The sequence below is a fragment of the Eschrichtius robustus genome, chromosome 14 (genome assembly GCF_028021215.1).
Source record: "Eschrichtius robustus isolate mEscRob2 chromosome 14, mEscRob2.pri, whole genome shotgun sequence".
Lineage (NCBI taxonomy): Eukaryota > Metazoa > Chordata > Mammalia > Artiodactyla > Eschrichtiidae > Eschrichtius > Eschrichtius robustus.
This window is the reverse complement of record NC_090837.1, coordinates 17900733-17926017: the sequence shown is the minus strand read 5'-3', so window position 1 is coordinate 17926017 and position 25285 is coordinate 17900733. Positions and strand designations below refer to the sequence as shown.

At 46.0% G+C, this 25285-nt stretch overlaps 1 protein-coding gene across 1 annotated transcript in view; it reads left to right on the top strand.

Annotated features, from left to right (window-relative positions):
• Window positions 1–23342: 23342 nt before the first annotated feature.
• Window positions 23343–25285, top strand: part of LOC137776429 (G protein-coupled receptor kinase 3) — a 124874-nt gene continuing 122931 nt past the window's right edge. Inside the window, exon 1 of the mRNA XM_068562906.1 lies at window positions 23343–23455. Coding sequence (XP_068419007.1) covers window positions 23343–23455 — 113 coding nt within the window. The remainder of the gene's footprint in view (window positions 23456–25285) is intronic.

Here is a 25285-nt window from a genome sequence, read left to right as displayed (position 1 = left end):
TTTCTCACTTTCTGGCACTGTCCGAGCCTCCAGACTTGTCTTATAGATTTCCTACCCCAGTCCGAGAACAGCCATTTCTCCAGAGATCCCTGGTTCCTCTATTGGAGAATGGCATTAGATATTAAGAGCTGAGGGCCAGATGCTGGTTCTGGTATTCTGGTGATAGGTGTCCCCTTTTTACCTGAAAATCAGACCTTTTCTCCAATTATTTTCTTTTGTTCAGAATGGGAGACTTTTGTCGGTAGCTCCTCTCAGCTCTTGGTGTCTGAACGCCTTCCAGCTCCATTTTTACCTTTCTTGGCTCCTCTGTAAGCAAAACGGCTTGGCGACTTCTAGGCATGAATGCTGCATGGTTCTGGGCAGGGGGGAGGCTGCTTTCCGTCTCAAATGCCAGCACCTTCTGGCCAGTGCATGGCTCTGGATTCAGGCCACGAGAGGTGAAGTTAACCATGGCTCCGGAATTCCATCCCCTGGTCATGTGTGATCACTCAGAGCATGTTATCTTCAGCAGAGTCTGGAGCATTTCTCCCGACATGTGCCTGACACCTCTGTGCCTGCTCACAGAATTCTCTTACCATCTTCCTACCTCACGTTGTCTTCAAGGGACCATAACCTAGGAAGCTGCGGTGTCCGCTGCAAGCTAGAGAAACCCTGCCGTATTGGCTTATTGCTGCATGACAAACAAGCACAACAGTTCGGTGGCATGCAAAAAGAAGCACTTCTTTATTTTTATTGAAGTATAGTTAATTTACAATGTTGTGTTAGTTTCAAGTGTACAACAAAGTGATTCATATATATATATATATACACATATATTTTCTTTTTCAGATTCTTTCTCATTATAGGTTATTATAAGATATTGAGTATAGTTCCCTGTGCTATATAGTAGGTCCTTGTTGTTTATTTATTTTATATATAGTAGTGTGTATATGTTAATCCCAAACTCCTAATTTATCTCCCCTAACCCTCTTCCCACTATCCCCTTTGGCAGCCATAAGTTTGTTTTCTATGTCTGTGAGTCTATTTCCACTTTGTAAATAAGTCATTTGTATCACTTGTTTTTAGACAAATAGCTGTTTTTATTGAATACAGAAGCTCCTCGAAAACCCTGTGGACTCCGGGGCTCTCCTGCAAGTCCTTTCATTCCCAACGTGCTGGAGGCAAGCACACGTCCCCCGTAACTCCCTCCCATTTCTTCTTGGGGATTTGGGTAGGAGAGGAGGGAGGAGAGGAGTGGGCATGTGTATCATTTTTTCAGATTCCACATATAAGTGATACCATATAATATTTGCTTTTCTCTGACTTCTCTTAGTATGATAATCTCTAAGTCCATCCACGTTGCTGCAAATGGCATTGTTTCATTCTTTTTTATGGCTGAATAGTATTCCATTGTGTGTGTGTGTGTGTGTGTGTGTGTGTGTGTGTGTGTGTGTATCTCACATCGACTTTATCCATTCATCTGTCAATGGACATTTATGTTGCTTGTATGTCTTGGCTATTATAAATAGTGCTGCTATGAACATTGGGGTGTGTGTATCTTTTCAAATTAGAGTTTTGTCCAGGTATATGCCCAGGAGTGGGATTGCTGGATCATGTGGTAACTCTATTTTTAGTTTTTTAGGGAACCTCTCTACTGTTCTCCATAGTGGCTGCACCAATTTACATTCCCACCAACATTGTAGGAGGGTTTCTTTTTCTCCATACTCTCTCCAGCATTTATTATTTGTAGACTTTTAATGATGGCCATTCTGATTGGTGTGAGGTAGTACCTAGTGGTAGTTTTGATTTGCATTTCTCTAATAACTAGTGATATTGAACATCTTTTCATGTGCCTGTTGGCCATCTGTATGTCTTCTTTGGAGAAATGTCTATTTAGGTCTTCTGCCCATTTTTTGATTGGGTTGTTTGTAAAAAGAAGCACTTCTGTAGCTCATGGGTTTCCAGGTTGGTTGGGGTTGGTTGATGGAGGTGGGCTTGGCTGGTTGGCTCTGCTGATCTCAGCTGGACTTACACTTGGTGGCTGGGCTGGCCATCAAGACTGGGCAATCTAAGGGAGGATCAGCTGGGGTGGTTCTGTTCCATGTATCTCTCATTCTTTCTCTGGTACCAATGCCCTAGCCCACCATGTTCTTCCAGTGGCAATAGCAGAAACACAAAAGGACAGCAAAAACTGAGCGGTCCTTTGAGGTCTAGACTCAGAACCAGCACTCAGTCACCTCTGCCTCATTCTATTGGCCAAAGCAAGTCACTTGGCCTCATTTGATGTCAAAAAGTGGGGAAAAAGTGTCAAAGTCTCCATCCTTTTAGCGGACAGGGGATAGGGAGTGAATATTTCTGAATAGTAATCTACCACATTTCACTATGCACTTCCTCTCATGGATTAGTTATAAAAATATCAAATGAAGGTTATTTCTGAGGTCTCTAAATTTTTTTTACAATGAGCACGTGGAAGAAATGGCAAAGATTCCAGAAGCTGTGATCAATGACATACTGTTGGAAAGGTGCTGTGGTCACTGATATCCATGTTCCCCTCCTCTACCTGAGAACCCAGTAGACTACATTTCCCAGCAATCCTGTATCCAGATAGCACCATGTGACTAGTTCTAGCCAGTGGCATGAGACCAAAACTGTCATGTGTTACTTCTGAGACCAAAACTGTCATGTGTTACTTCTAGGTTAGGTGTGCCTAGCCTTCTCTAGGCTAGAAGACTAAAGACCTTCTCTGTGTGCTCTTTCTTTCCTCATCTGCTCACTGGATATAGGAAATCCAATGAAGGTCTCCAAGGCCCTCAGGCATGGGGGAGCTATCAGATGCAGGAAGCCTGGGTCCCTGAATGACTGTGTGGAGCAGAGTGCCCTCCAGCCCACACTATTTTGGACCATTTTGACACAGTGTCATTATGTTAAGTCACTGAGATTTGGATATGTTTGTTATAGCTGTTAGCATATCATGACTAATAAAATCCCCCTTCCTGATGGCCACTAGAAGTACTTGCTGAAGATGACTCCTTTGAGTTAACTCAGTAAACTATAACTTCTACAATATCAGTATTTATGTGTGTGAGTGTTCATCTTTGATAAGTGATCTGAAGGTCTATCTCAGCCATCCACCACCCAACTTTGGCAACATGACCCTTATTTTTGCCTTAGGGGAATATTCCTTCTCTAATCTTAGCTGGTGTGCTTCTGGAAAAGGTGACTTCAGCCCTTGGGTTCTTCCTGGGTGGAGCACATGACCTGGGCTAAGCCAATGAGGTCTTTGCATTCCCTTAGCTACAGTGATTTGTGCAGGGGTGGGTGCATGACCTAAGCTGGTCTAAATTTAATCTCAGGATCTTAGCAGGGCAAGTGGAAATAAAGACTGCCTCTCTTTCAGCAGGCATTAACAAAAAAGATTATAACCATAGGAGATTCAGGTGGTCATCCTGTGATTAAAAGAGAGCCAACCTTAGCTGAAAGCATACACTATGGATAGTAGAATAGAGCAATAAAAAGGGCAGGTCCTTGGCACCATTGTCAAGCAGCTGGATCCAGCCTTGCTTGTAGCTGACATACTGTTGAACTTTTCAGTCAAACAAAGGTCAATAAGTAGCTTTTATGGGCTTCCCTGGTGGCGCAGTGGTTAAGAATCCGCCTGCCAATGCAGGGGACACGGGTTCGAGCCCTGGTCCGGGAAGATCCCATATGCCGCGGAGCAACTAAGCCCGTGTGCCACAACTGCTGAGCCTGCGCTCTAGGGCCCGTGAACCACAACTACTGAGCCCGCATGCCACAACTACTGAAGCCCGTGTGCCACAACTACTGAAGCCCCCGCACCACAACTACTGAAGCCCCCGCACCTAGAGCCCGTGCTTCGCAACAAGAGAAGCCACTGCAATGAGAAGCCCGCGCACCACAACAAAGAGTAGCCCCCGCTCGTTGCAACCAGAGAAAGCCTGTGCGCAGCAACGAAGACCCAACACAGCCAAAAATAAATAAATTAAATAAATTAAATAAATAAATAAATAAATAGCTTTTATGGTTTAAGCCAGTTGGTTGATTTTCATTCGTCATACCCAACTATTCTCAATGGATTCAGCATTTATCACGTTTATAATCAAATGAAAAATTTTAATTAGAAAATGTAAAATATTAAATGACATTAAAATAGATGATCTCTAGAGACTACTTCTAGTTCTAAAATTCAGAGCTTATGAATCCAAGTATGAATTCCTAGCACTTAAAGTATTTATAGTAATCTATACATAGAAATATCTTGATAACCAAAGGCAGTCTAATTATTTGAAGACTTCAGGCAAAAGGATGATGAACATTCCAAAAAAGAAATAGGGACCTTCTTACACGTGGGCAAAATCCCTCCATGGCTCTCCATCAGTTGAACAGATTCTATAAAACTCTGTATAACCTGGCCCCTGCCTACCTCTCTGATCTTATCAGCTGTGCTCCCACCCATTCCCCTTAGCTCACTGAACTTTAAATTCTCAGAGCTCACTCCTGCCCTAGGACCTTTGCACTTGCTATTCCCTTTGCCTAGAGTGCCCTTCTGGCTTCTCCTTTTTCTGGCATCTACGCAGGTCTCAATTCCTCTTCAGAAAAACCTTTCCTGACCACCCAGCTAAAGGGAGTCTCCCTCTCTGGTGCTCTTTTTCTTTTTTAAATTAATTAATTAATTAATTAATTTTAATTTTTGGCTGTGTTGGGTCTTCATTGCTGCACGCGGGTTTTCTCTAGTTGTGGCAAGCGGGGGCTACTCTTCGTTGTGGTGCACGGGGTACTCATTGCAGTGGCTTCTCTTGCTGTGGAGCACGGGCTCTAGGTGCGTGGGTTTCAGTAGTTATGGCTCGCAGGCTCTAGAGTGAAGGCTCAGTAGTTGTGGTGCATGGGCTTCGTTGCTCCACGGCATGTGGGATCTTCCTGGGCCAGGGCTCGAACCTGTGTCCCCTGCATTGGCAGGCGGATTCTTAACCACTGCGCCACCAGGGAAGTCCCTCCCTCTCTGGCACTCTTTACAAATCACCATCTAGTTCTTTCACATCACTTTTTACAATCTAACAGTACCTGGTTCATCTATTCACCTGTTATCTCTGTCTCCTGATAGAATAAGAATTCTCCAAGGGCAGGGCCCTTGCCTCTTCTGGTGCCCCAGTGACTCCAGCACCTGGCACCATACCTGGCACTGAGTAACAAGTAGTCAGAAGCTTAGGAGCCAAACGGAGGCAACAGTGTCCTTTGGAGCAGGATAGGGAATGGAAGGGACCTGTGATATTGTCGTGGATTTGGGGGTTGAGACGTCACAGGAGGGAGGGCCCTGTGAAAGGAGCAGCGGGAAGGCTGCTGCTTGGTGATGGTTATTCAAGTTTATTCATAGAGTATTTCTAAAAGGAATGGTGTGAGTGTGAACGTGTGTGCGAGAGAGAGAGAGAGAGAGAGACAGAAGAATAGAAGCCTCCTTGTCCAGAATATAATGGAACTGACATTAGAATCATCATTGCATGTATCACTTAATTTCTTTTTTTATTTATTTTTTAACATCTTTATTGGAGTATAATTTCTTTACAATGGTGTGTTAGTTTCTGCTTTATAACAAAGTGAATCAGTTATGCATATACATATGTTCCCATATCTCTTCCCTCTTGCATCTCCCTCCCTCCCACCCTCCCCATCCCACCCCTCTAGGTGGTCACAAAGCACCGAGCTGATCTCCCTGTGCTATGCGGCTGCTTCCCACTAGCTATCTATTGTACGTTTGGTAGTGTATATATGTCCATGCCACTCTCTCACTTTGTCACAGCTTACCCTTCCCCCTCCCCATATCCTCAAGTCCATTCTCTGGTAGGTCTGTGTCTTTATTCCCGTCTTACCCCTAGGTTCTTCATTACCTTTTTTTTTTTCTTAGATTCCGTATATATGTGTTAGCATACGGTATTTGTTTTTCTCTTTCTGACTTACTTCACTGTGTATGACAGACTGTAGGTCCATCCACCTCACTACAAATATCTCAACTTCGTTTCTTTTTATGGCTGAGTAATATTCCATTGTATATATGTGCCACATCTTCTTTATCCATTCATCCGATGACGGACACGTAGGTTGCTTCCATGTCCTGGCTATTGTAAATAGAGCTGCAATGAACATTTTGGTACATGACTCTTTTTGAACTATGGTTTTCTCAGGGTATATGCCCAGTAGTGGGATTGCTGGGTCGTATGGTAGTTCTATTTGTAGTTTTTTAAGGAACCTCCATACTGTTCTCCATAGTGGCTGTATCAATTTACATTCCCACCAACAGTGCAAGAGGGTTCCCTTTCCTCCACACCCTCTCCAGCATTTATCGTTTGTAGATTTTCTGATGATGGCCATTCTGACTGGTGTGAGATGATATCTCATTGTAGTTTTGATTTGCATTTCTCTAATGATTAATGATGTTGAGCATTCTTTCATGTGTTTGTTGGCAATCTGTATATCTTCTTCGGAGAAATGTCTATTTAGGTCTTCTGCCCATTTTTGGATCGGGTTGTTTGTTTTTGTTATTGAGCTGCTCATGCAGCTTGTAAATCTTGGAGATTAATCCTTTGTCAGCTGCTTCATTTGCAAATATTTTCTCCCATTCTGAGGGTAGTCTTTTGGTCTTGTTTATGGTTTCCTTGGCTGTGCAAAAGCTTTTAAGTTTCATTAGGTCCCATTTGTTTATTTTTGTTTTTATTTCCATTTCTCTAGGAGGTGGGCCAAAAAGGATCTTGCTGTGATTTATGTCGTAGAGTGTTCTGCCTATGTTTTCCTCTAAGAGTTTGATAGTGTCTGGCCTTACGTTTAGGTCTTTAATCCATTTTGAGTTTATTTTTGTGTATGGTGTTAGGGAGTGTTCTGATTTCATACTTTTACATGTACCTGTCCAGTTTTCCCAGCACCACTTATTGAAGAGGCTGTCTTTTCTCCCCTGTATATTCTTGCCTCCTTTATCAAAGATAAGGTGACCATATGTATCACTTAATTTCTGCCTGGTGTTTTGGGGTCTTGCTCTCTCCAAGCCCTTATCACCCACAAGAACCTCTCCTCCAAGCTGCAATCTGGGAGGATCCACTTGGGGGAACAAAAGGACACCCCAGGCCATTGCAGTTCAACATTATCATTTCTTTCCACTTCCTTATTATGAGATGGGAATGAAGATAGTTCCCTTAATTTCAGAAGAAATGAAAATGGTTTTCTCTGGGCTGTTGGGTAACTTCCCCCACCTCCTCTCTCTGCTGCCAGCTCAGATTCACACGCCTCTACAGGTTCTCGGGGGGCCCTTCTCCATCAAATATTGTTACCGAATGTAAACCTCAAAGCAGAAATTCCAAAGAATGATGCTCAAGGCAGCTGTATCTTTTTTAAAAAAAAACTGGAAACAGAATATACAGGCGGAACCCACCTTTCTCTTCCTCGTGCCTCATTTTTTTCTCTTTTCCTAGTGGGTAAGGAAAGATGCAGGTGCTTCTTTTGAGGCTTAATTCTCAGAAAGATAATGCCGTATTGAGCTGTAGCCTCAGAAAACTGCTTGGAAAATTGGTGTGCACACAGTCTGCTCTCGAGGAACTGAAAAGAAATATGACTGTTGGAACAGAGCTGAAATGGCAGTGGTTGGATGACAAAGGAGACGAGAATTTTCTTTCTCCTTCATTTTTTTCCCAATGTTCAGCTTTGGAGCATTTTCTTATTGTTGCTGATGACCAGCCTCTGCAAACATGGTCCCTGATGCTGTGACATGGCCAGTGTTTAAACTGTCCCCTCTTGTCTGTCATCTCAGTGTTACTCATCCATCTTTTCTGGTTCGTTTGTTGATCTGATCCATGTTGTCACTATTTCAGGGAGTTCTTATGTTCTAGATCCCCGATGGAAAAAGAGGTGACCGTCCACCTATCACTGAGGCGCCGTAGCCCAGAAATAGTAAATATTTGCTTGGCAAGTGATTGATTCCCTTTCATGCCATGATTAAAGTTTAACTTTCATTGAACAGCTTCTCCATCTATATAGATACAAATAGAAGCTTGGGAACATGTGTGACGGCCCTTTCACTGGTCTCCTGACAGTCTCTCTGGCTCCCCACTAATCCATTCTCCTCAGGGCACTTTGTTTCAAAAACAAAAATATGGTCATGCCACACACCTGTGTATCACATTCTATGGCTCCCTAGTGCCCTCAAGATTCAGTCCACACTCCTTATCCAAACATTAAGATCCTGCTGAGTTTGGCTTTTCATTGAGATTTCCAGCCCCATTTTTATACCTGCTGTCTTTGAGGCTGGGGGGCCAGACCCTGGTGTGTCTTTGAGGCGCCAGTCAGGAAGCAGAACCACAGGGTGCTTTGGACTACAGTCTACATTACAGGAATCAGAACATACAAGGATGTGGAAGAAGCTGGGGGAGAAAAGGTTCATAAATGGGAGCTGAGGATGAAGAGAATTCTGGAAGCTTGGTGTGGGCCAAGCTGATACAGGGGCCCTGTGAAAGGGGCTGATGTAGAAGTCCATGGAAGTCTACAGAAGTCTGTGGCTGTCGCCTGTGTGAATTCAGTTAAGTGTCTAGAGATGGGCTTGACATCACTGTTGGTCAGCAGGGTCGGGAAGAGCTGGATGCAGAGCAGGGAAGAGAAAGGACAAACTGGATGCTGCAGGCACCTCTGCATCTGTCTGCCTTTCCCCTCCCCTAACCAAAGACAACCTTCAGAGCTCGATGGCTGCTGCTTCACTTGGGTCTCCCTGGTCCTGCACAACTTCAGTTTTCAGCAACTCTAACCCAGAACCATATACAGAAGAGGAGGCTGGGAATCGTGGTTCCCAGTGTAACCAAGTTGCTAACAGAATAATCCAGAGGAGTGGGATGGGGGAGAGAATAAAAGAGGCACAGTCTCTTTTGAGTCTCTGTACTCAAGGAGCAGAGAGACAGAGCAGCTAGGCCCCAAGATGGTATCTGGGCAGTTTGGCTGTGTGATGTGTGATGTAATTCCCTCCTCCCCATCTCCACCAAATCTTCAGTAAAATCCACACTCCTTGACCATATGTTCAAGTTGACTTTGCTTTCTCTTCCTTTTCCTTCCTCCTTCCCCCGCTTCCTGCTCTTCTTCCTTATAGGTGACCTGAGTCTGGTCTGAAATGGACATGGGAAAGGACAACATCTGCAGAGTTGGCCCAAGCACATATACTTTCCATTTTATTAAAAGGAAATGTGAGTTTCCAATGTTGAGAAATCACAATCTAGCCCAACTCTCTCCTTTTATGTTAACTTTAAATCTTGTATTTTAAAGTTACAAAAGTAACACCTCCTTATTGGAAATCAAGCAACACAGAAGCATAAAAAGAAAAAAGTAACTTCTGTCTCCCTTGCCCCCTTTCAGCCCCACTTACTCCTTATTTCATCATCAAAAAAGCAGAAGCCCAAAGAGGTTAAGTGCCTTTGCTCTAAGTTGCACAACACTCACTTTGGTCTGTAATGGAGCCTCTTATGAGTGACCCATCTCTCAAAAGGCCAGACTCTGAAAGCCTGTCCTTTTAAGTGTTGATCATCCACCCAAAAGGTCTGAGAGTGTCTTCACCTAAAACAATTTGCATTGATCTCTGTGGTTGCAGTTTCCATTCTACGTTAAAGTGGGCAGAATGAGGGTAATTATCAGAGCCTCCTGTGGGGTGGTTGTATCTTGGTGGGAGCAACCACAAATTGTGTCAGGGACTAGCCCCTGGTTTAGGGACTCAATTCTACAAGTCAGTTGAGTGAGGTCAACTTATTAAATTAATTTATCTTTGCAGTGACCAGGATGCTTGTGGATACATTATCTGGCTCAGGGACTTTCAAAGGCTTTGATCATGGCTCACAGTAAGAAGTACATTTTACAAAGCAGCCCAGTACACACACATCACACACACACATCACACACACACACACACACACACACGCTCACATGCACCTCTAAAAGAAACGTTTCACAAAACAATGCTTAAGACCATGCCACTCACTTTCTGCTGATCTTTATTTCATTCTATTTGACTGCAATATTTGAAAATGCTGTTTGCATCTGTCTAAATGCATTTCATGACCTACGAATTGGGCTTGAGTCGCCTAGATTAAAAAACACTGATCTAGGGCTTCTCGAAATCAAGGAGTCTTGGAAGGAAGCGAAGTTCATCAGAAAGTTGCTTGCTGTCCCTCGAATCGGAGTCGAGGGTGTCAAAGCACCTTGAGGGTGAATTCAGCAAGGCTGCCATAGCTCTGCCTGGGTTATTTCTGCTCCAGTGTGGGGCTCACTTCTCTACTGACTGCAATGCTTGTATTTGCCAAGGAGTGATAATCGCTCCCATTTACTGAGTGCTTACAGCGCGCCAAGTATTGAAGGGTAAAAGAAAATTTTAAAAGAGGTCTAATAATATGGTAGAAATGAGTAGATAGATGTTCAGTGGGGGAAAGCAGCCCTCTGCCAAAGGTCCTGCCCCAAGACGAGTATAATGAAACCAAGTTGTTTTAACACCTGCTGCCGTCAGTGAGACATGGAAGGGGAAACATCTGCCATTAACATCGTTGTGGTCACACAGCATGATACAATTTGCACACCTTTGGAAGAAAACCAGCAATAGGGTTTTTACTAGGAAGGGCTGCTCAGATTCTAAGTATGGAGGCTCAGGACCCCAAATCTCCCCAGTGTTACCGTCACAAGATAATGAGAAAGAAGCAGCTGCGGAGACCTGAGAGGGTCCCAGGTTGGATGCCGTGGGCAAGATCCTCTGTGATGGGAAGAGAGAGAGCAGAGGAAGGAGAGATTTTTGTTTGTTTTGCATTTGAGGACTCTAAGCAGGATGCAGGCTGCACATCGCCATCTGCCTCTGATTGAATCCATGTAGGTAGTAAATAACATAGTCGCACACCCAGGTTGCGTCAGTGGTCAATATCAGCATCTGAAGAGCCCTTGGGCTGGGGAAAGGCGGATGCCCTCTCTCCTGATGCCCAGGGTGGGGCAATCAGGGCAGCCTGCTGCCTAGAAGAGTTAGGAGATCAACACCAAACACTTTATTTTTATTTACTTCGGTCAAATAAATAACAACTAGATTAAGATATAAAACACTTCCAGCCTCCAGAAGGCTCTTTCCTTCCTCTACTAATCAATCCCCACCAAAGGGAACCTTATTCTGATCCCTATCAACATTGATTAGTTTTGTCTATTTTTCAATTTTTTTTTTTTCAATTTTTGGCCACACCCCACAGCATGTGGGATCTTAGTTCCCTGACCAGGGATTGAACCCATACCCCCTGCATTGGAAGGCGAAGTCTTAACCACTGGACCACCGGGGAAGTCCCTCAATTTCTTATAAATGGTCTTATACCATGTGTATCCTTGTGTGTCTGGCTTCTATAACTTGACAGTATGTTTATATGATTTATCCATGTTGCACAGGCAATCATGGTTTGTGCTTTTTTCTTCCTGGCTGTGTAGTATTCCATTGTATGAACATGCTACAGTGTATCGTTTTGATAGTTGATAGATGTCTGAGTGGTTTCCGTTTTGGCTGTGAATAAAGCTGCTGTGAACATTTGTGTACAGGTTTTTTAGGTATACAGAAGCACTCCTTTCTGCAGGATATGTATATCTTGGAGTAAAATTCCTCAGACATGGTAAACATGTATTTAGTTTTAGCAGAAACCACCAAACAATTTTCCAAAATGGTCAATCCAGTTTACACTCATACCAACAGTACGTAAGAGCTCCATATGCTCCACATCCTTGTCGACATTTGGTTTTGTTTGTATTTTTTATTTGAGTCATTCCAACTTAAAACTCTGTTACATACATCATTACATGTTATATTATATGGATTTCCCCAAATCTTTATGACAAGTGTTGTATTGTTCTCACTTTCTGAATAAAGAACCAGAGGCCTTGGGAGGTAGAACACTTGTCTTAGGGCACTTGGCTAGTGTATTATAAAGGTGAGATTCAAACTGTGCACCTAACACCCTGGTCTTGGTTCCTGCTGGTTATCCCATGGTCAACCAATCAAGTTAGTGTTTAGGTTGGGGTACTTTGGGGCACAGTCCCCATGGTGTGATTGTATTATTTCATTACGTATCATCTCTGAGTTTGGGCCTGCACCCTCATTCAATCTTATATTCCCCTGTAGACTATGGTGATATAACTAATTCTTTTTCATCATTCAAAGAATAAAGTTAATTATTTAGTTTAAAAACCACATAATTTTTAAAAAACAAATAGCAGGTTACTTGAACCAGTGACCAAGGATTTTGTGCTCTTCAATGGAGGAAAGATTCCCAAAGTTATAGTAGGCAGACTCTAGGGTGACCCCCTGTGATCCCACCTCCCACACCCTTGTATAGCCCCCTCTCCTGGAGCGTGGGTGAGACATGCAACTGTTGTTTTTGTTTTTGTTTTTTTGTTTTTAAAGTATTTATTTATTTATTTGTGGCTGTGTTGGGTCTTCGTTTCTGTGCAAGGGCTTTCTCCAGTTGCAGCAAGCGGGGGCCACTCTTCATCGCGGTGCGCGGGCCTCTCACTATCGCGGCCTCTCTTGTTGCGGAGCACAGGCTCCAGACGCGCAGGCTCAGTAATTGTGGCTCACGGGCCTAGTTGCTCCGCGGCATGTGGGTTCTTCCCAGACCAGGGCACGAACCCGTGTCCCCTGCATTGGCAGGCAGACTCTCAACCACTGCGCCACCAGGGAAGCCCATGCAGCTGGTTTTTAACCAGCATAATATGAAAAGGGGATGGGAAGTGTAAGGTTATAATGCTCATTTTGAGATGCTTTGATGAAGTATGTGGTCGTGTTGGGGAGACCTGTGTAGCAAGCCTCTGAGTGCAGCTTCCAGGAGCCAAGGGCAGCCTCTGGTCAACAGTCAGCAAGAATCCAAGGTCCTAAATCCAACAGGCCATTAGGAACGAAATATTGGCATCACCCACGTAAACGTGAAGCAGATCCTTCCCCAGTCGAGCCTCAGATGAAATTGCAGCCCTGGCTGACACTTGATTGCATCCCTGTAAGATCCTGAACAGAGGACCCCATTAAGTCATAACCAGAGTCCTGACCTGCCGGGTCTTTGAGATGCTAAACGTGTATATTGCTACACAGTGATAACTAGTACAAAAGCCTTGTCTCTGCATGGAGATACAGAATGCAATAAAGAAATCTAACTTGATCAGCCAACAGATCTTATCCAATGTAAGTGCTGGTAATAGACAACCACATCATTCCTGGATGGGAAAGAAACCTCCTATGGAGATGCTTAAGTCCTATAACTCATGACCAGCTGATGAAGGCTTTTGGAATCAAACATCCCATGATGTCTGGACTGTAATCCCACAGTCTTGGGAAGTCACTTTCTCTCTTGCACATTTGTTGGGTTCTAAGTGTGATCAGGATAGTCGTAATGACTCCCAAGTGGGCTGTCAGTTGTGGCAACATTTCTTGAGCAAGGGCTCCACTGGAGAAGTTTCTTAATCATGTGCTGGGTGTCCACACGCATGGCAACTGAACTGAAGGGGCAACAAAGGTGGGTGAGCATAGGGGAGAGGACAACCTCTGTCAGGTACAGCCCTAGCACCCAGATCCTGCAGTGACCCTGCAGAACTTTGGCCCTAGCTGATTAGCCCCACAAGTTACCATTTACATGTGGCATCTATTTGCATAATGCACACTAGTCCCTGGCACTTCGGAGGAGGAGGCAAAACAGACATTTCTTTGCCCGTCATTCTTATTTGTTTAGAAATATTAAGGCTTGGATGGATGGAGTTATCACTTGTTTGCTTCCTCTCATGCCTATTTAAAGCAGTTTATAAGGAAAGTCCTCCAGAAAAACCCAGCCTCCCCCCCACCCCGACCCCTACACATGACTTTTTGGGGACTATGGTAAAGGAAGGGGAAGGTCATTAACCAGAGAGCTGCCAGAGCTCTCGTTCACATGGTCAACTGGATCATGTCACATCCCTGTTTGACTCTGTGCATGGCTCCCCCTTGCTCCCGGGACGAAGTATGTGCTCCATGGCCCTGCAGGGTCTGACTTCTGCCCTGTCTCAGGGCTCACCTCACAGCCCTTGTTCTCCGTCCATGTTCTTTCTGCTCATGTCCTTTCCCCAGCCTGCATCCTCCACCTGGTAGCCATGCCCTCCCCCTTTCTGCTCATCCTTCAGTTCTCAGGTTACATGTCACCTCCTCAGAGAAGCCCTCCTGGATCCATACCTGATTGGAAGGTCCCTGTTGTAGGCACTCTCATACCCCTGTATCCTTCTGGCACATAACATGATTTCAATGAAACAATCAATGAACTGCCAGTGAAGTCCCCCTGCTAGAAAGTTATTCTGTGAAGGTAGGAGGTACTACCTGCTCCCACTATCATCCCAGGGCCCACAATAAAAATTTGCTAACTAAGTGATTGATGGAGTGAAGAAATCTATGAACAAATGAATGAATGGAGATCAATGTAATTTTTTAAATGTAACTTTTTATTCTGAGACTTTGATTGGCTTCCCAGAGACTAGGAGAGGAGCTTTCCTCATCTTCTGATAATTATCACTTTAGCTCTGGTGTTTATGGTGGCTGGATTATGATTCCCTCTAGGGGACTGATGTCTGCTCTCAGAGGGGTCAGGTTTGGTGATGCTGGCCAAGAAGGTCGTAAGGTTGGCATGTCAGGGGGTGACATTGGCTGGTCACAGTAACAGGAAAGAGAGCTTTGGGGCTGGAGTGGTTCAGATTTTGATTAAGGAGGAGCATGGAGAAGTAGAGAGGGGTATTTGTGCCTGAAGGTCTAAAGGGTCAGGGGGAGACGGGAGGAAGAGGAGAGGAAGAGAGAAAGGGGAAAGAAAGGAGAAAAGGGCTTGGGGAATGGAGGGAGCCCCAGTAAAGACTCCTTGACAGCTTTGCTTATTGCTCAGAAGTGACTAAGCGGAGTCTCTCTCAGAGAGATGCCAGGGTTGGCATTTGAGCAGAGAATTGAGTAATGGGGGGCCCAGAAAAGACCTCAAAGGAGAGGGTTCCAGGCAAAGGGACAAGGAGTAAAAGCCTCCAAAGCTAGACTCGGTTTGGCCAGAGTGATCCGGGCTCAGTGAGTAGCAGGAAGTGAGTTGGAAAGCACATTTTAATGGGATTTTTATAGCTTATTGCACACTTGAACATGTACTACGTTATTTTGTTTGACCCAGCAGCCCCATGACTTAGAGTATAAGTACATTTAGAAGACAGGAATCAGGGGACCAACCTCTGGGCTCAGACTAAGATGGCAGCTAGACTTACCATGTGACCATTTCTTAATGTATATAAATATCCAATCACTATGATGTACACCTGAAACTAATATGACATTGTATATCAATTATACTTCAATTAAAAAAATAAGACATCCTCTCCAGACTTAAATAAGCTATGAACATTTCAAAGCATGTAATTTTTCTTTCACCTTGACTCACAGTACATTCTTTAGTTAATGTAGCAAAACAAAAACAAAACCAAAAAACAAAACAAAACCAAAAAACAAACTCTAGGCTCAGACTGCCTGGGTTCAAATCCTATTAATTTAGTTATTGTACTTATTTTGCAAGTGACTTCAAATTTTTCTTATGTTTAAAATGAGACCAACCATCTGCATCGTGAACATTTGGGGAAGATTTAATGAGATAGTCACACAAAGTGTTCAGTGTGATAGTTGGCACACAGTAAGCTCTTAATAAGTGTTACCCATTATTACTATTTCTATTTTATATAGCCAAAGTGGCTTATTTGGAAGAGCATTTCCAAATGTGTGGCTATAAACCTCCTGGGAGTGATTCTGTGTCTCAGCAGATGCGTGATTTCTTTTTACTGCCTGCCACATTGAAGGTACTCAGTAAATATTTGTTGGATGAATGAAAGCATGAACAAATGTGGCACGGATCAGGCAGAAATAGAAGGCAGAGAGGAGTTTGAAGATAATTTGGTAGGCAGTGGGGAGCTATCAAAGCTTCTTGAGCAGACGCAGGGATGTGTCAGATGGATCGAAGGAGGGAGGGTTTGGAAGCAGGATGAATAGTTGGCAAGCTGTGGGCATCTTCTGGATGAGGAATGAAAGACTTGTTCTAGAGTTTCCAGGGAGGAGGGAAGGAGGACTTTCCTTTTGTTCTTACTACTGCCTCGGGGGCCTGCAAATCACCCTGGATGACTCCCCACCATGTTGTAACACACCTGGTGCACCTCTACATGTGATGTGCTGGTCTGCCTACTGCAGCCACCTTCATCCAGGTCTCCTGGATTGCTACCCTAGATCACTCCAGGGTCCCCTCTCATTCACCTGTCCTGTATCTCCAGCCAGCAGACTCTTATAAAAAGGCACCTCTGATGTTGACACTCTTCTCTTTGAAACCTTCCACTGGCTTCCCACTGCCCCTAAGATAGCTTCAATTTCCCGCTGTGGCTCCCAGGCCATGTATAATCTTGTCCTGCTGACCTCTCCTCTCTAACTTGTTTCTCCTTCTTCTCCTCCTTTCTCTCAGGGCTGTCCATTTGGGCTCAGCTGATCTGACCTTTCTCTACCTAACAGAATGCTCCTGTGTGACGCCTGCTTGAACTATTTCAGGGCCTGAACAAAAGCTTCCAGTGTGATCTAGAGCATGGCTTTTCATCCTTCAATGTGCCCTGGAATCACCTGGGTATCTTGTTATGGGGCTGATCCTGCTTTAGTAGGTTTGGTGTGGGACCCAAGATTCCAACATTTCAGCGGCTTTGACCCCACCCAGGAGCTTGTGGGAAATGCAGAGTCTCAGGCCCTGCCCCGGACCTCTGAATCTGAATTTGTACTTTGGCAATTTCAGTACATAAGTGTCTGAGAGTGCTGGTCTAGAGCACCTCTTAAGAGCAGGAGACCCCCTTTCTGGTGGCTCCCTTGTGGGTCAGGGTTATGCCAGGCCTGGCCCAGGCACCTAGGATTTTGTTACTGAGTCTGGCCTGTTGGAATCTACACCCATGATCTCTGACAGAATGAGACCAGTTCGGGAGCTATTACCTTCAACCAGGAGAGAAGAAACAGAACTGGCTGAGATGGGAGGTTGAGATGGTCACTGAGATGATGGGAGATAAATTCAGTGAAGCCCTGCAGTGGCCTGGCCTCCATGCTCTCCCCCTGGCCCACCTGGCTAGCCCCCAAATGACTTGTAAGGCATGGCATGGGAGAGCTATAGGACTTTTCTTAGCAGAATGGGGTTTGTGGTGGCCTTTCTTTTTTTAAAAAAAATTTATTTTGGGACTTCCCTGGTGGCGCAGTGGTTAAGTATCCGCCTGCCAATGCAGGGGACTTGGGTTCAATCCCTGGTATGGGAAGATCCCACATGCTGCGGAGCAACTAAGCCCGTGCGCCACAACTACTGAGCCTGTGCCCTAGAGCCTGCATGCTGCAACTACTGAAGCCCGCGCACCTAGAGCCCATGCTCCACAACAAGAGAAGCCACCACGGTAAGTCCACACACCGCAACGAAGAATAGCCCCCTCTCACTGCAACTAGAGAAAGCCCGTGCACAGCAACAAAGACCCAATGCAGTCAAAAATAAATACATAAATTTATTTTATTGAAGTATAGTTAATTTACAACGTTGTGTTAATTTCTGCTGTACAGCAAAGTGACTCAGTTATACATATATATATTCTCTTCCATTATGGTTTATCACAGGATATTGAATATAGTTCCCTGTGCTATACAGTAGGACCTTGTTTATCCATTCTGTAAATACTAGTTTGCATCTGCTAATCCCAAACTCCCAATCCTTCCCTGCCCCACCCCGCCTTCCCCTTGAGTGGTAGCCTTTCTTGGATCGATATATAATTTCCCAGCTGAACGGAACATGCCCTGAAAGACAGAATCTTAAAGGGAAGGCCACCAGGTTAAGGGCCAGAAGGGACTTGGCAATGCAGAAAAGTTCTGGCCTCTTGTGATTTACATATCCAGAGGTCATCTTCTCCCAACCTGAGAGGGAGACAAGATGGCCTTTCCAGACCCATGGAAAAGCCAAGGCCTGCCCTGGGTGTCTGAGGAGTCTGGGGAGCCCGGTTTCCCAGCGTCATTGCTGGACCTGATTTCCTGCCTCTGCTGAGTTCTTGTTCTGTTGGCCTTACCACTGTTCCTTTATCTCTGGCATTGATCCCGGTGTGGGCCCTGGCTCCCAACCTCACCTGCAACCCGCCATCAAAGCACCCATAGATACAAGCCATGAAGTTGCAAGGATCACTGGAAAGGCATGACATTGCTGTGCGGAACAGCAAACTTAAAACAGCACAGAAAACAGAACAGACCTCCTATTCCTGAAGTTCTCTGCCCCGCCCCCTACCTCGGGGGGTTTTTCTCTGCCTCCTCACACCATGGAGTGCCTGGCCTTGGGTCATCTCATTGCTTTCTCTCTCTTAGTCCTCTTTCAAGTTCTCCTCCAAGTCCTTCTGTTAGGCAAAGGGATTTAGTTCTCTCCATCCGAGGCCTAAAGTTCTCAGACCCACCTTTGCAAAGTCCAGGGGCACCAAGGCTCTTAGAGGCTGGAGAGGCCTTCTTGGCCATTAGCAGCAGGAAGAACCAGCAGGGACCTGGTGGTTACCTTTACCAGGAAGCACCCTCTTTATTAGGTACTTGTGGTTTTCAACAGCATTTCCCCCCTTCCTTTAGATTATCTCTGATAGAAGTTTCTTTGAGGCAAACAACCTGTAACATTTTATGCCATTCATTAATTCATTCACTTATTCATTCAACACATATTTATTAAGCAAGGTCAGTGTGCTGAGTGCAGATACCGGAGGAAAATACAGATGTGCTTGTTTCTAGAAACCTGCTGATGGATTGATTGCTCACCTCACCCGTGCATTGTAGCACCGGTGATTACTAATGCTCTTGGTGTATCCTGATACAGTCAAACAGAAACTCACAAGATGTTTTTGAGAGGTGTGAGTATTCTTCACCATGCAAAGGGATTCACTGTAGGATTAAATAAATCCAGAGAATTTTACAATTTGAAGGGACCTCAGGGACCAGCTCATTCAATCCCTTCATTAGGCAGCAGTGGAAGGTGAGATTTAAAAAGCTGAAGAGACTCACAGTAATTGAGCAGTGCTAAAGCCAGAGGGTCACATCCAGCGCTGCTTTTACGTTCCTGGGACTGGTCACTTTCCATCATGCTGTGCCCAATGTAGAGATACTCTGATGATGAGGAGGATGATAACGATAACATTTTTTGAGCAGCAGACACTGTTTTAAGTGTTTTTCATGTTACAAAATTGTTCTCACAGCAATCTCATTAATACCACTGAGAGTGCCGAGGCCCAGAGAGGTTAAGCATTTTGTCCAAGGTCACACAACTCAGAAGTACTGGCGTGAGGGTTCTAATCCAGGCCATCTGGCTCCTGAGCCCAGGCTCTGAACTGTATCACTCCAAGGCTTCTCTACAGAGAGGGACTAACCAGAAGCCCCTGAAGAGAAATGCGTTTCCACCCACTTATCTAAAGGAAGGACTTCTGTATTGAATGTAATTTCAGTGCTATGTAAACCAAAGTTTGGTATTAGACCTTCTTGCAGATCTTTTAAGGTATGAAGTGCTAGGTACAGAACCTCCATTAAAATTTGTAAAGCTTTGCTGTTAAAATAGCATGAGAAGCAGTTCCTATGATGCATGTGACAATGAGCGGAATTGTGATCTAAGTAACAGGTGAACCGGGACAGTGGCCCCGGTGTGGCTGCAAACACCTGCAGACTTTACAGAATGAGATGTTTGGAGATAAACCCATTCAAACGCCAAGTGTGTGCATTTTTCTTGCAAAGCGATAATATTTAGGGGACTGCTTACCAAAGAACCAAGTCTCTCTCAGCAGGGATTGAATGAAATACTGTGATATTAATGAATTAAGCGCAGGCACGTTCTGCTGGTCCCCAAAATGTTTTTTTCATTTAATTTTTTATATTACAGTTGATTTACAATGTTGTGTTAGTTTCATGTGTACAGCAAAATGATTCAGTTATACAGATACATACATCCATTCTTTTTGGGATTCTTTTCCCATATAGGTTATTATAGATTATTGAGTAGAGTTCCCTGTGCTATACAGTAGGTCCTTGTTGATTATCTATTTTATATATAGTAGTGTGTGTATGTTAATCCCAAACTCCTGATTTATCCCTCCCCCTCAAAAATCTTCTAATTGGAGTCTTAGAGTTGACTTTTTTTCCCATGTGCTTTATTAAGTAGGAAGCCCCAGTAAAGCCCAGAATCTAAAACAAATATGAGTTAGTTCTGTAGTTAGCTTTCTTCCCTTGGAGCTGGTATCAAAATTAACCCCAGGGAGTATAAACTTTAATGCATCCATCTCAGCAACACCTCCCCTGATCTTGGGAAGCCATAGAAAAGAGGAAAAGAGAACATTATGAACCTTGGGACTCTGAAGTTTTATCAATTATCACAAGCAGCGTGAGCCCAGAGTCATTGAAATCATCTTGGGGAGGGGAGGGTGAGAAACGTACTTACTTGCAACGGAGCATTATTGGCTGAGGACAAATGAGTTGCTATTTGTTTTCTCTGCTCATCCGTAATGATTACAGGCTGGCGTTGGTGTTTAGCGACAGGATCCAGCAGGTCAGTTATGACAACTTCATCACTGTCATTAGCGCCTTTTGTTTGCAGTGAACACGAAAAGCTGTTCAGCATTAAGGGAAAGAAGGGGTGGTGGGGAATGCGTGGAGAAAGTGAGAGGGTAAAGGAGAGAGTCAAGCATCCCAAATTCACACAGTAGGAAGACCAAGGAAGGACACCCTGGGTGCTCTGGTCACACTGACTTCACTGGGGGAGGGGCCTCAGTTAGGGGACCCAATTTTGGACTCTACGTTCTTTTTACTAGAAGAGTCATTTCTTGTGTCTGTAAAGGCTAGTCTTTTTTTTGCAAATTTGGGTTCCTAGAAATGCACTAAGGAGATAACCTTTTGGTAAGGGATCTTTCTGCTTCAAGGGTGGTGTCTGTGAATCAGTATCTTCTCCAGCAGGCGAGGGTAAAATGAAGCAAAATACATAGAGGAAATGCAGTGACCTTTGTTGGAGACCTACTGGGTATCAGGCAAGGTGCATTCTTATGAGTATTATCTCCTTTGTCTTCTCAACAACACTGGGGTCCAGTGGCTTCATTCCCACAGTACTGATGAGAACAATAAAGCACGGAGAGGTAATATGTTACCTCTAAGATCACCCAGCTAGTCAGAGCAGAGCAGGGATTTGAATTCAGGTGTGTCTCTTGTTGCAAACTTAGTACCCCATGCTGCAACCCACCCCCTTCCTCCCGCAAAAAAGAAAGAAAAAAAAACCCACTACCAAACAAATTTCTTAACTGAGTTCAAAGAGGCAAGGTTAAAAATCTCAGTATTCGGAAGACCGTGAAAATATAGGCAGAAGAAGCATGTACTTATTTGACGATCTGATCATGTGAAAGCTCGGATGATAAAAAGACATACTGAAAGAAATTGTACTAATTAAATCATAAAAATGCATTATGCTTTTTTGGGAACTCACCCCTCCTCTTGGGGTGACCCTTGACAAGACTTTCTGTGTTCCTGTATTTGTGGCAAAAAAAAAAGTGAGTGGAAGATGAAAGTTTGATATTTGGCTCATGCAAATCTTTGTCTCATTGGTGAATTTTGTGCCCCCTTGTCATTTTGGCTTTCTGCTGCCTGACCAAGGTCCTTTGACTCACGTGCCTACTTCTTACACCCCTCTTGTTCTTTTCTGGACAACTTCACTGAATATTGTGCCTTAGGTCTTGAGAAGCATCTGGTAAAACTGGCCAATTGTGATGGGAGGCATACAGGGAAAAAGATCGAGGTGGGGCGGGGGTGGCTCTGTGGGAGAGGGAGAGAACAAAAGAGGGCAGGGTTCTTGTGATGACCAAATCAGGCTGCTTCTGCTGTGACATTACATTTAATGTCCAAAATTTGACCTTAACCATTTCTGATGAACTCTGTTGACCATGTAAGCTATTGACAGAACATTCACTCAAATCCTAGTAAAGTTGAGGTTCCTGGTACAATGTGACCCATGTGGATGAATTTAAAGGATTTTTAACCGATTAATTCTCAGCTCAAGTCTTTTTAAGACTTCCTGGATGCCCTTAACATCACTCCGGCTGGAGTGATGCATTCTGAACGTGCACTTGTGTGTACCGCTGTGAAAAAATAAGAAGTAAATGAAAACCCCAGGCCCACGTGGGGAGTGGTGACACCGGACACCGAGACTGAGGATCAGGAAGCTGGAAATTCCCTTCTGCCTTGGTGTTTGGCCTCTGGCTTTTCCACTTCCCTATATCACCCTTGTGGTGGGTCTGTGCTCACAGTAGGGCTCCCGTAATTTGATGGTAAAAACCACAAGAGCCAGAATACTAGTTCTCGTTCTCAGCGACCATTTAAACATCCAAACCCAAACCTTTGCGTGCAAGGGCGCGGTGACCACCTTGGGCAGACAGCTCCTCTACCAGTGGGCTCCTAAGGGCAGGTCCGCTCCCACGAGGGAGCTCTCACCCCCACTTTGCCCTCATCAGCTTGAGACTAGCAACCTTCTCCGGCTGTTAGGTTTCTCTTTGCTGAGTTTACAGGGGGGTGGAGGGGGTGTTCCGGGTCAGGACTGAAGCTTAGGAGCTGGGCCGCGGGGCGCTGTTCACGGGTGACCCGGACCACAGGCTTCAGCATCACCTGGGCAGACAGGTGGGGCACGCGCATTTCTGGGGCCACCCCAGACCTCCTGGAGCATGCTGATGGCCACTGTCCAGTTTGAGACACTGGCACAGAGACCTCCCCGCTGTCCCTTGGGTGGTGGGCGTTGGGTCCAGGGCGTCCCCTGCTCGCAGGGGTCCCGGAGGAGAGGGGGTCGTGAGAGCGCAGGGAGTAGCGGGCGGGAAGTCGGGAGGAGCAGGAGGAGGAGGAGGCGAAGGAGGCGAAGGAGGAGAGGAAGTCCCCCGTGGCCACCCCGAGGGGAGGGCGGGACGGTGCCCGCAGGGGCCGGGTGGGCCGGGCCTGGCCGCTCCGCTCGGGCGCGAAGGGGAACTGGCCGCAGGGCGCGCGCTCCCCGTCGACCCTCGCGGAAGGGGCGGGGGCGGCGGCGCGTGCGCGGGGCCGCGGGCGGCGCGCGGGAGGCGGGGCGGGCGCGAGGCTGAGGCGCGCGGGGCGGTGAGCGGGGCGCGCGGGGTGGGTGCGCGGCGGGCGGGGGCGGGGGCGCGCGGGGGGGGGCTGCCCCGGGGCGGCCCCCCCACGTCGGGGCGCGGCGGGCGGCGGCGGCGGGAGCGCGTCCCGTCCGGGTCCTGAGGAGCCGCCGCCGCCGCCGCCGCCGCCGCTCGTCAACATGGCGGACCTGGAGGCCGTGCTGGCCGATGTCAGCTACCTGATGGCGATGGAGAAGAGCAAGGCGACCCCGGCCGCTCGCGCCAGCAAGAAGATCGTCCTGCCCGAGCCCAGGTACCGGCTCCCCGGGCCCGCGCCGCCCCCCGCGCCGCCGCCCCCCGTGGCCGCCAGCGACACCCTGCGTCCGGGAGGGTCGGGCGCTCAGCCGCCGCTGCCCCCTCGGCCGGCGACCTCGGGGAGCGGGCGCTGCAGGGCCGCCCTCGCCGTTCCCGTCTCTGAAATGGGGCATCGGAGGGCTGTTGGGGGGACTCCGGGAGAGAGCGCCCCGAAGTGCCAAGCGCGGCGCGTGGCGCGTGGCGCGCAGCGAGCGCCCCAGCGAGGTGTGGTGAGGACGTGGTTGTGACTTCGCTGGACCAGCTCCATCCCTGTCGCCCCTTCCTGCCCCATCTCTGCCTCTCGGTCCAGCTCCATCCCTGTTGTCCTCCCTGTTTCATTGCTGTGGCTCCCTCCTGCCCCATCCCTGTCCTTCCAGCCCCATCCCTATCCCTGGCCCCACCTCTGTCGTCCCTGTCCTCTCCTCCGGCCCCAACATACGGTCCCCCGCCTGCCCCATCCCTGGCCCTCCTTCTGCCCCATGCTTGTCTTTCCCTCGTGCTCCATCCCGGTGGTTCCTTCCCTAGTTTTTGCTCCTGTCCCCCATTCCAGCAACGTCCTTTCCTCAGCTCCCTCTGGGCGCCTTAGCTGGGGAGTGCAGGCGAGTTGCCTTTTGCCCCAGGCACTTAAATTGGTGTTTTCAGTTCTTGCTCCCCTTGAGGTCCACCAGTCCAGTCAGCTTCCCGCACCCCTTTTCTCTTTGGTGCCTCCAGGCAGTAAGGAGTGGATTCTGACCCACCCGATTTTCTTTTTGCTACTAAGTGTGTCACCTGGTGACAGATCCACTGGTGGCACTTTATTAAAAGGTTGAAATGGGACTCACTTAAAAACGCATGTTGAATGGGTGATTCCAAGCAGGAATTTGTTGTTTAAATTACCAGCAAAGGGGCCGATTGAATTGACGAGGGTCTTGGTGAGGTCCATACCAAGTTGTAATTTTTGTCTCAAAAATGATTTATTATTGATGAAGTAGTAAACAACTTGATTAGTTCATATCATTGGCACCACCCCAGAAAATATCATGCATCAGATTAATAGTGAGTTTCAAATAGTGTATCAAAGGATTAGGGTTGGATTTTTTTCCCCTTAGCTTTCCTAATTAACAGCATCATGAGTGGTACAGCAGATGTGTCTCCTTGACACTAAATAGCTCTTGGTCGATTGATGATAAAAAGAGGCATCTTCTTTATGGTGAATTTAAGACCATGCATTTTTGTAATGTATTGGAATCTAAAACCAAAGCTATTCTCCATTTGAAAACGTCAGTTCTTCAAGCGTCATATACATCTAAGATTGCTTAAATGTTACCTTGACATAAGAAAAAAAAAAATCTTTCTTGTGATGCTGAGGGATCATCAGATTATTTTTACAAATCCCTGAGTCTGAGCCCCACGATATAGAAAATATCTTTCCCTTTGCGTTATTCGTTGTGAAAAGTCAAATTGTGTAAATGAAGACATACTTCCTGGATGTTTTTGTCTCGCTTGCCCTTCATAGCCCCTGCCTCTTGTACATCTTGTAGGGAAAAACCTACTTTGATGAGCGAAGACAAGCAGGGAAAGTAAGGGAAGAGTGGAGGCCTTTTGGAGTGTTGTGAAAGCAACACGCCTGTTCCAGACTTTAACATATCCGAAGCTCACTGACGATCAGTGCTGTTTAAAATTTCTGGCAAGTGGGAAACTGTAAAACAGTAACCCCCAAATGAAACCTGAATTTCATTAAAAAAAAAAAACCCTCTACATTTCTATAAATGTCATATATAATGCTTAATTTCTTTTCCTCTTTTTCTTC